Source organism: Neomonachus schauinslandi, chromosome 2, assembly GCF_002201575.2.
Source record: "Neomonachus schauinslandi chromosome 2, ASM220157v2, whole genome shotgun sequence".
In the NCBI taxonomy this organism is placed as follows: Eukaryota; Metazoa; Chordata; class Mammalia; order Carnivora; family Phocidae; genus Neomonachus; species Neomonachus schauinslandi.
The window spans coordinates 53,575,817-53,587,599 of record NC_058404.1 but is presented as its reverse complement, the minus strand read 5'-3'; the positions used below and the strand labels follow the sequence as shown (position 1 = coordinate 53,587,599).

The following is an 11,783-nucleotide window of genomic DNA, read 5'->3' as shown; positions in this document are numbered from 1 at the left end:
ATATTATATTATATTATATTATATTATATTATATTATATTATATTATTATATATAATAACAATGTTCTAGACTTTTGCTTACCGAGACTTTTTGGTCTCAAAAGATTTATTCAAGGTATTACTTTTATTCCCATTTTGCAGATGAAGAAACTAAGGCACAGACCTATTTCATTGCTTACTCCATACTCACATATTACTATGTTTAAGTCAGTTGTTCTGTTTTCAAATAAAGATACAAAAGTTATCTCCTAATCAACAACTCTGCCTTGAATTGCTAACCTTTATATAAATTATCTGTGTTCTCTTCTTTTTTTTTAAAGATTTATTTATTTGAGAGAGAGAGAGAGAGTGTGTGCATACAAAGTAGGGGGGTGGGAGGTACAGAGGGAGAGGAAGACGGAGAGAAGCAGACTCCCCGCTGAGTGGGGAGCCTGACACTTGTGGCTTGATCCCATGACCCTGAAATCATGACCTGAGCTGAAATCAGGAGTCAGATGCTCAAACCAAAGCTATCCAGGAACCCCTACCTGGGTTCTCTTCTTAAGCTGCATAACTTCTAAGTAGAAAGATAACTTATTTAGATATTTTTATATGTACAATGAACAGTTTTTATAAAACATTTATTTGTGGCTATCTGAGTCAGGAAAACCTGGAAACTCTTTGGATTTCATGTACATAAAATTTATATAAAATTAGCAACTTTAAATGCCATAATTTGCAGGAAAATCCATAGTTCCTGGCTTTCAATAGTAAAATGATATTTACGCAATGTACTTATAATAGTTTTCTATTGCTGCATAACAAATTTTACAAATTTAGTGACAAAATAACACTTTTTTTTTTAATTTTACTGTTCTGGAGGTCATAAGCCTGAAATGGGTTTGCAGGTGGCAGATGATGTACTGAATAGTATTTTTTCTAATGTAACAAATTGTTGTTTATCTTCTACCATGTAGGAATACTGAGATTCTGTGCTGATCTCATAGAATAGAAGTAAACTTGTTTGAGCCCATAAGTTAAAACAAGCTTTGTCCTCATGAAATAGAAACTTTTTTTTTTTTTTTTTTTTTTTTTTTTTTTTTTTACAAACATGCCTCAAATGCTTTAATAGAATTTAGCTTTTCCTTAAACGGTCTTTTCATAGTCAAAACAAACAACAAAAAATACCAAATGTTAAAACCACTTAATAAACTTACAAACTTGAAAAATTAGACACTTCAGATAGGCGATAAACTTCATTTATGAAAGCAATATACTCCAAGTTTCAAAGGTTTGACAAGTTCTGCAGAATATTTTTGCCAGTCGATGGAAACTCCACAATCTTCTGCCAAGTAGGACTGTCATTCCCTGGTTTGAGTTCGAATCCATTTCAAGGCATGTCTTGGTGGCACAGTAATCGTGGGATGATAAAATGTGCAGTCAGGTCTCGTACACTGAGTGTTAAATCTGCAGTGTTTTGGATGATAGAAGGGACATTCCACTTTCTTACAAGCAGGGAAATAATGGCACAGTTGACTACTAGAAGGTGAGGCTGGTGTTGCAGTGGCTGGTTTTGGAGGCAGTACTGGAATTCTTCTACTCATATGAGTGAAGGGACAATCTGGTTTAGTACATTTTGCATCATATTTACAATTTGGATGAACAAACGAACATTTCTCAGCCAATTTACAATTGGGGAAGGCTTTGCAAGGTGAAACAGGATGATGGTAAGCACACTCATCCCCATTTTTACAGGCAGGTCAGTACTTGCAACGCTCCAAAAGTTTTTCTGGTTTCTGGACCACACTCAGTTCACTCATCTCAGCATTTGAAAAGCTACCATTTGGCTCATCGAGCTGCCTGCTCATCGACTGCAAGTGCTGTGGGTGGAGGAGACCTCTGAGTCCCTTGTTTGAGGCTGCAGTTTGGTTTACAGGTTTCACTCCTTCAAAGCACACATCCTCCTCTTGATCTGACATGTACCCTGGGGGGCTGGGGACACCATCCAGCGTCACTATAAACTTGGGACTAGCAGGTTTATCTGGTTGTACAAGATCTCGTGTCTGCATAAGGTGTCCTGAAAGTACCCGAACTGTATCTGCAGTCTTCATCCCCGACTCTTGGTTTGGCGCCACTATTATTTCCTCAGACAGCTTCGGCTTCTTCAGAATAAACGATCTTGTGTCTGCATGGACCAGGGATTCCGTGTCACAGTAATCTTGACTGCTCTATAGAGTTTCTGCCACGACTGGGTCAATTTGCAGTCCGGATAACAACTGCCTCTGTCGAGTTCCTTGGCTTTTTTCTATATTATCTCCCTTTGTTTCCTCTTCTTTAATGGGGGTACTTATTCTGGGGGTTCTGCTTTGCCCCTGGACCATTTCTGCCAGCAATTTTTCTTGAGAAGTTCGAGTTCTGGGAGCAATTGGAAGTGTCTGGTTCTGTGAGACTGTAGAATAGTTAGTTGTTTTTGTTACAGATTCTTGAGCTTCAGATATAGCCTTCAAAATTAGATTCCTGTTAGCTTGTTTGGAAGGTGGAAGTGAAGGTCTCCTCAGGCTTTGCTGGCACTGACACCTGCTGGAGATGCTTCCTGTCCGAGACCCACAATCATCCCCTCCCTCCTCCTCTTCTCCATCATGAGTGAATTTTTTTACTTTAACAACTGAACTTACACAGGCAACTTTCTCTTCCGAAAGTTTCTTCCTCAATACTCATTTTTTCTGAGTTGTTTCTGAAAAAAGGACTATAAGTCTCTTCTAAGCTGTTAAGCATTTCCAGTTCACACAAACGTCCTGTTTCGTATACCCAGCTGTTCTGTACATCAGGTTGCTTGGCAGCATGAATACTGTTTGGCTGCTGCTGAAATTGCAGCCTGTTTAAATGAGCAGCACTATCTGCATTTCGACTTGCAGGTGGTTGATAAATTTCAATAGAAGGACGAGAAGAACCCCATATGCAAGTGTCACTGTAGGTTTTTTCTGAGATAAGGGATTCTCCTGCACAAAATTGAGATCTTCATCAATGAGATCATCTGGTTCTGGCTTAATATCAATCACATCTTCAGAGGGTGCTGGCTCCGTCAGGGGCTTCACAGTTGACATTAATCGGGTTGCAGCTCCATCATCGTAAGTCTGTCTGACAGTAGCGGTTTTTTGCTCCTGTGAACTAGTAGAAACCCTGGAATCTCTTTTTTCAGGTCTAGTGCTAGCAACCGCAAGAGGTGGCACTGCGGCTTCATGCCTTCTCTCATCTCCCCGACTGAACCAGCTCTTGTTTGAAGACACGTTATTATCAAAGATGTTAGTATCAGAAGACGGAAGACTGGAAGGGTCAGTTGTAACAGAGCGAAGTTTATCTAACACACCATGAAGCCATACGGTGAGTCGAATTGTGTTGTTCCCTAGAAACAGGGACAGGTCCTCTGTCATTTGGTCCTGACTTTTCTTGTTGGCCACCATCACCATAAGGTAACCAGGAAGTTCTTCATCAACATAAGCTCCTAATTCTTGCAATTTCCCCTTAATGGCACTCCGGATCTTGCGGCTGATCTCGGTGCCGATTTCCACGGCTCCCAGCGGGCGGCGGGCGCAGCACTGCGTGGCGCTTCGCTTACCCAGAGCCCCCGGCCGGCTCCCGGCCCCGCAGCTCCGCCGCTGCCGCCACCAGGCACCAGCGCTGCTCCCTGCCGCGCGATCTGCGTGACCCGCCCCCACGGGCCCGGCGCCAGAAACTATGTATCTTTTTACAAAGTATTCTATTTATATATTTGACAGAGAGAGAGAGAGAGGAGCAGAGGGAGAAGCAAACTTCTCACTGAACAGGGAGCCCGATGTGGGGCTCGATTCCAGGACCCCGGGATCATGACCTGAGCCGAAGGCAGACGCTTAACTGACTGAGCCACCCAGGCGCCCCAAACTATGTCTCTTTAAATATGATGTGAAAACTAAGATAACATATAAATCAGGAGATGCCATTAGGAACATATAGACTGTTTCTTTCATGAGTATATGTCAGTGTGCTAAATCTCAAGTCATTGCAAGTAGAGACATGATAAAGCTGCTCTTGTGAATCAAGAGTAGGAAGCAAATCAGCTAAAATACAAAACCCACTTCTGGCAACGTAAAGATTTTTGTTTTGTTTTGTTTATATTTGTTTGGCTGAAGTCATCTCTATAAAAACACTTGAGAGGATTCCAAACAATGTAATTAATGGGGAAAGCTGAAATTTAACTAAGGAAGATGTGAAGTGTAAATACAGAATAAAATGAAATAAAACTCTGTGATCTCCCAGGTTTTATAGTGGCTCTAAATTGTTTAGAATGTATGAACTTTAAGAGATAATGGGATGCATTTAATTTTGAAAGTAGCAGGTAAAATACATGTAAGAATTATATTAGTAAAAGGGAAATAGAAAAACTAGTATGTGGGGCGCCTGGGTGTCTCTGTCCGTTGAATTCTGACTCTTGATTTCAGCTCAGGTCATGATCTTAGGGTCCTGGGATGGAGCCCTTAGTTGGGCTCCGTGCTCAGCAGGGATTCTGCTTAAGGATTCTCTCTCTCCCTGTCCCTTTGCCCCTCCCCCTGTTTGCACTCTCTCTTTCTAAAATAAACAAATAAATCTTAAAAAAAGAAAAAGTAGTATGAAATTATTTTATACTTCAGCAAAAATATGGAGTTTCTAATCAAAATCTAGACACATTTTAGGAATTCAATATCCAAAGATTAAAGAGTCATTTATTTATTTCACAATTATTAAATACTTTTGACAGTCCATATGACATCACAACTGTTCTTGGTACTGTGCATATTACAAAATTTCTGGTTTGTGGAGCTCAAATTTTTTTTTTTTTAAGATTTTATTTATTTATTTGACAGAGAGAGACACAGCGAGAGAGGGAACATAAGCAGAGGAGGTGGGAGAAGGAGAAGCAGGCTTCCCGCCGAGCAGGGAGCCCGATGCGGGGCTTGATCCCAGGACCCTGGGATCATGACCCGAGCCGAAGGCAGACGCTTAACGACTGAGCCACCCAGGCGCCCCTGGAGCTCAAATTCTAATAAGTGGAGCATAGGTCTGCAACATGAGCAATTAGCCTATGGGTAAAGGGTCTATGGTTAGATTTGTTCCAGATGGGGACAATTTACACAGTAAAAAACAAAGGAGTTGAATAAATAGGAAAGAAAAAAAAGCAAAATTGGACTGTGTCATTTAAATTGTAGTGGGTAGATAGGGAATGGATGACATGCCCAGGCAAAGGTTATTCAAATGTTGATAGGATCCATGGATTGTAAGTTTTGATGGAGTTGAGTGGTTTATGGGTTTGAGGTGCTAGAGAAAATAATTCTGCCTTCAAGAAGCAGTGTGCAATAAAACCACACACACACACACACACACACACGCTCACAGGCACACAAAGCCTAAATACAGCATTTCAAGATGGTACTCTGAGAATCTTCCTTAACACAGTTGGAATGTCAGTAAAGAAAGAACATGGGAAACAAACTGAGGGTTCTAGAGGGGATGGGGGTGGGGCGATGGGTTAGCCTGGTGATGGGTATTAAAGAGGGCATGTACTGAATGGAGCACTGGGTGTTAGACGCAAACAATGAATCATGGAACATTACATCAAAAACTAATGATGTAATGTATGGTGATTAACATAACATAATAAAATAAAATAAATTAAAAAAAGAAAGAACATGGGAACAATTTAAAACAGAATACTGGAGTAGGACTGGAAGAGTTCACAACATCATCGAACTAAAGAACTTTTGAAAGACAAAGGGTGTATGGAATCATAGTATTCTTTTTTTTTTTTATTCTTATGTTAATCCCCATACATTACATCATTAGTTTTAGATGAAGTGTTCCATGATTCATTGTTTGTGCATAACACCCAGTGCTCCATGCAGAATGTGCCCTCCTCAATACCCACCACCAGGCTAACCCATCCTCCCACCCCCCTCCCCTCTAGAACCCTGTTTGTTTTTCAGAGTCCATCGTCTCTCATGGTTCGTCTACCCCTCCAATTTCCCCCGCTTCATTCTTCCCCTCCCGCTACCTTCTTCTTCTTCTTTTTTTTTTCTTAACATATATTGCATTATTTGTTTCAGAGGTACAGATCTGAGATTCAACAGTCTTGCACAATTCACAGCGCTTACCAGAGCACATACCCTCCCCAGTGTCTATCACCCAGTCACCCCATCCTTCCCACCCCACCCCCCACTCCAGCAACCCTCAGTTTGTTTCCTGAGATTAAGAATTCCTCATATCAGTGAGATCATATGATACATGTCTTTCTCTGTTTGACTTATTTCACTCAACATAATACCCTCCAGTTCCATCCACGTCGTTGCAAATGGCAAGATCTCATGGAATCATAGTATTCTAACAAGAATTTTCAGAAGAAGTCTAGTCAGGCATGGAAACCATACTTCCTTTCAGAGTGTCAAAAAGTTGCAGGGAAAGAAAAGTAGGAACAAGATAGGAATGATGGTAATATGTATGCTGAATATCTGTAATCTGTTAATTATATACACTCACTCCCAGTGTGAGTGAAAAAATATACACTTTGAGTTAAAACTAAGGAACTGTGTGTGGAGATTTAGGACAGTCTGCAAGGTCAATGTCAGGATATCTAATGAGGGCATTCTGCCTTGCTGAATAATCTTGCACAATTTGGCATTTGGAGGATTCCTTATTTTGTCTATTGTTTCTCTATTCTCTATGAAAGAGATAGTTGTATTTTCATGCAGATCCAATGAGCCCTTCAACTTTCTATTGTGAAATATAGAAACCTACTAGGTAAATATTGATAGAAATAAAACTTTCAAGTTACCTACATTAAACTAAAGCATCCTTTATTCGTAAACGAGGACAGATAACTAACAATGACCAGATAGACAAGAAAACCTGAAAATAACAAAGTGAAGGACCAAAGTGGCAGCAATTAGCAATTAACACTGGATGTAGTGGAAATAATTCAGAAATTTCAAAAAATTCCAATGAATACAGTATGAGTTTGACCGTATATGTAAATACCAAGAAGTGTTTAGGTGGGCAAAAACATGTACAAGAATGCTCACAGAAGCTTTACTTAAAATTGCCCAAACTGGAAATAACCCAAATTTCTCTCAGTAATAGAATGGAAAAATAAAATATAAAATTTGCACAATGGGATTCTGTGCAACAACCATGAAGTAAAACAATAATAACAAAAAACTAACTCCACCCAGTAATACGAATGCAATTCATGGACAAAAATGGGGAGTGAAAGAAGTCAGAAAAAAGACCAGACAATGTTCGATTCCAGTCACACAGAATTCAAAGTTAGGCAGAAGCCATCTACTATAACAGATATTTGAACTGTGATTACCTTTGGAGGTGTCAGGTACTCAAAGGGAAAGAGAATAAGATATATAGATATATAGGTATATAGATATAAGTATCTCTCTCTATATATAATCAATCTATTTGCTTAGATTACATATCACTGGGGAAATCAAAATAATCAAAAGACGCTCCCAACACCATCTATTGATATCTGTACCAAACAATTCTACCCTCTCTCTGGTAATTATAGAAGTAATTGTGCTCAAATACAAAGCCAAATCTTCTGAGTTTGCATTGGATTTTAGTCCCTCTGATTTATTCAGAAACATCATTTCAGCAATTCTCTCTTCTCTATCCCTTCCTTATCACTTCCCACACTCAATTAGATAATTAATCATATTGATCCTTTCCCTATCTCATGAAAATCTTCCCTTGATCCCAATTCCCCTTCCTCTCTGAATCCATTTTACTCTTATTTGCACTTAAGATCTTTGAAATATTTTTTCTGTACTCATGGTCTCCAAGACCTTGCTTCCAAACAGGTCTTAAATTCACTTCAGTCATGCTTTCTTCTTGATCATGCCACTGAAACAGTTCTCTCTAAATCAAAATATCAATTTTGGGGGCGCCTGGGTGGCTCAGTCACTTGAGCGACTGACTCTCGATTTTGGCTCAGGTCATGATCTTGGGGTCATGGCATCAAGCCCCGCCTGGAGCCTCGCTTCAGGCTCCAAGCTCAGTGGGGAATCTGCTTGACATTCTCTCTCTCCCTCTCCCGCTGCTCTTCCCCCTTGCTCGCGCAAGCTCTCCCTCTCAAATAAGTAAATAAATAAATCTTTAAAATTATGTATATTTTTTCATTCTTCATCATACTTGACCTATTAGAGATTTTGACATGGTGGTTCACTCTCTTCTCTTCAAAATACTTTGGTCATTTTTGTCTTGGACAACAACTCACTTTACCTTCTACTTCACTGGTCATTCCTACAATGAGTGATATCACATTGTATACTTGTACAATATTATTATTTATATTCATTATACTGTGCATTAGATTAATATGGCTTATTTACCACTCAGTACAATTTTTCACCCTTACACACTCAATCTTATCTCTCCCATCCCCTGTAATTATCATTTTACTTTCTGTTTTTTACAGGGTTAGTGTTTTAGACTCCACATGTTATATCACACAGAACTTGTCTTTCTCTGTCTGACTCATATCACTTGATATAATGTGTCCAAGGTCCACCTACACTGTCATGAATGGCAATATATTCTCCTTTCTTATGGCTGGCTTCCACTGTGCTTATGTATCCCATATTTTTTATCCCTTCATCCATTGATGGGCATTTGGTTTGTTTCTGTATCTTGGCTATTGTGAATAATGCTGCAATACACATGGAAGTGCACGTATCCTGTTGAAATCCTGTTTTCATTTTCTTTGGGCATATACCAAGAAGTGAAATGGCTGGAATGTATGGTAGCTCTATTTTACATTTTTCTGAGAAATCTTCATACTGTTTTCCACAGTGGTCAAACTAATTCACATCCCTATCGACAATGTATAAGGGTTCCCTTTTCCCACACCTTCACCAGCTCCTGTTGTCTCTTGTCTTCTTGATGATGGTATCTCATTGTGCTTTTGATCTCCATTTCCCTCGTGGTTAGTGATGTTAAAGGTCTTTTCATGGGGGCGCCTGGGTGGCTCAGTTGGTTAAGCGACTGCCTTTGGCTCAGGTCATGATCCTGGAGTCCCGGGATCAAGTCCCGCATCGGGCTCCCTGTTCGGCAGGGAGTCTGCTTCTCCCTCTCCCACTCCCTGTTTGTGTTCCCTCTCTCGTTTGTGTTCCCTCTCTCGCTGTGTCTTTCTCTGTCAAATAAATAAATAAAATCTTTAAAAAAAAAAAAAAAAAAAAAAAAGTCTTTTCATGTATCTCTTGGCAATTTTGTTCATGTCTTTGGAAAAATGTCTGTTTAGTCCTTCTGCCTATACTTTTCATCAGATTGGTTTTTTTGTTATTAAATTGCCTGAGTTCTTTATATATTTTGGATATTAACCCCTTATCTGATACATGGCTTGCAAAAATTTTCTTTTATTCTGTAGGTTGTCTTTTCATTTTGTTGTTTCTTTTGCTGGGCAGAAACTTTTGAGTCTGATGTAGTACCATTGGTTGGCTTTTGCTTTTGTTATTTGTGCTTTTGGCATCTTGTTTAAAAATTAATTGCTAAGCTGGATATCAGTGAGCTTCTACCCTATGTTTTCATCTAGAAGTTTTATGATATTGTTTTTTTTTGTTTCAGTCTCTGATCTATTTCAAGTTAATTTTTTTGAGTGGTATAGCTTGGATTTAATTCCATTGTTCTGCATGCATTTCTTCAGTTTTCCCAGCACCATTTGTTGAAAACTCTATCCTTTTCTCATTGAGTATTCTTGGCTCCTTTTTTGGATATTAGTTGTTCTATTTATGACAATTTAATTCTGGCTCTCTATTCTGTTCCATTGGTTGATGTGTCTATTTTCTGCAAGTACCATACTCTTTTTATTACTATGGCTTTGCGGTGTAATTTAAAATCTGAAAGTATGATATCTCCAGCTTTGTGCTTTTTTTCCTCAGGGTTGCTTTGGCTATTCATAGTCTTTTGTGGTTCCACATGAATTTTAGAATTGCCTCTTCTATTTCTATGAAGAATGCCTTTGGTATTTGGGGATTGTGTTGAATCTGTAGATGGCTTTGGGTAGTATGGCCATTTTAATAATATTAATTCTTCTGATCCATGAACTCAGAATGTCTTTTTATTTCTTTGTGTCTTCTTTGATTTCTTTCAGCAAAATTTTGTGGTTTTCATTGTACAGAAATTTCACTTCCTTGGTTAAATTTAGTCCTAAGTGTTGTATCACTTTTTGATGTTATCGTAAATAGGATAGTTTTATTTCTTTTTCAGATGTTTCATCATTTGTGTAAAGAAATGCAACTGATTTCATATATTGATCTTGTACCCTGCCTCTTTAGCAAAATCATTGATTAATTCCAACAGTTTTTTGACCGACTCTTTGGGATTTTCTATATATAACATCATATCATCGGCAAATAACAATGATTTTACTTCTTCCTTTCTGATTTGGATGCTTTTTATTTCTATTTTGCCTAGATGTTCTAGCTAGGACTTCTGGTATTATATTAAGTAGGAGTGGTGAGAGTGGGCATCCTTGCCTTGTTCTTGCTGTTAGAGGAAAAGCTTTCAGTTTTTCTTCCATTGAGTATAATGTTAGTAGTAGATTTGGTAATTATGCCTTGTATTATATTGAGACATGTTCCTTCTATACCCGGTCTGTGAAGGATTTTTATCATAAAAGGATGGTGTATTTTGTCAAATGCTGCTCTGCATCTATTGAGATGGCCATGTGGTTTTTATCTTTCATTTTACTGATGTGGTATATTACATTTATTGATTTTTGTATATGGAAACACTCTTTGCATCCCAGGAATAAATCCCACTTGGTCATGATGAACAATTCTTTTAATGTATTCTTGAATTCAGTTTGCTAAAAAATTATTGAAAAATTTTGCTTCTATATTCATCAGGGATATTGATCTATAGTTTTCTTTTCTTGTCGTGCCCTTATTTGGTTTTGGTACCAGATAATACCAGCCTCATAGAATGAGTTTGAAAGTGTTCCTTCCTCTTTGGTATTTTGGAGGAGTTTGAGGAGGATTGAAATTAATTTTTCTTTAAGTTTTAATTCTTCTTTAAATGTTAATTCTTCTCAAAAAAATGTTAATTCTTCTCCATTGAAACCTTTCATCCCAGAGTTTTCTGTGTTGGGAATTTTTTGATCACTGAGTCAATATCTCCACTCATTATTGGTCTGTTTAGATTTTCTATTTTTTTCTGATTCAGTCTTAGTAGATTGTGTATTTCTAGAATGTATCCATTTCTTCTACCTTATATAATTTTTGACATATAATTGTTCATAGTAGTCTCTTCTGATTCTATGTACTTGTGAAGTATCAGATGTAATGTCTCCTTTTTTATTTCTAATTTTATTAGAATCTTCTCCCCTTTTTCCTTAGTTAATCTAGTTAAATGGTAAATTTTGATGATCTTTTCAAAGAATCTGCTCTTAGTTTAGTTGATCCTTTGTGTTGTTTTTCTTGTCACTATTTCATTTATTTCCACGCTGATCTATTATTTTCTTCCTTCAGCTACCTTTGGGCTTTTGTTTTTTTTTTCCTACTTACCTGAGGTATAAACTTAGGTTGTTTATTTGTGATCTTTCTAATTTCTTAATATATTTATTTATTTCTATTAACTTTTCCCTCAGAACTGCTTTTCCTGCATCCCACAATAATTGATATGTTATATTTCCATTTTAATTTGTTCTGAGATAATTTTTGAATTCCCTTCTAATTTGTTCTTTTACTCAATGGTTGTTTAGAAGTGTGTTATTTAGTGTATTTATAGATCTT

At 37.9% G+C, this 11,783-nt stretch overlaps 1 protein-coding gene across 1 annotated transcript; it reads right to left on the bottom strand.

Moving 5' to 3' along the window:
* Window positions 1-1,340: 1,340 nt before the first annotated feature.
* LOC110588522 (zinc finger CCCH domain-containing protein 14-like) lies at window positions 1,341-3,637 on the bottom strand. The gene is given in 3 exon segments (XM_021698877.1): window positions 1,341-2,673; window positions 2,675-2,931; window positions 2,934-3,637. Coding segments are annotated over 3 exon segments (2,103 nt in total). The 5' UTR covers window positions 3,447-3,637.
* Window positions 3,638-11,783: the final 8,146 nt, after the last annotated feature.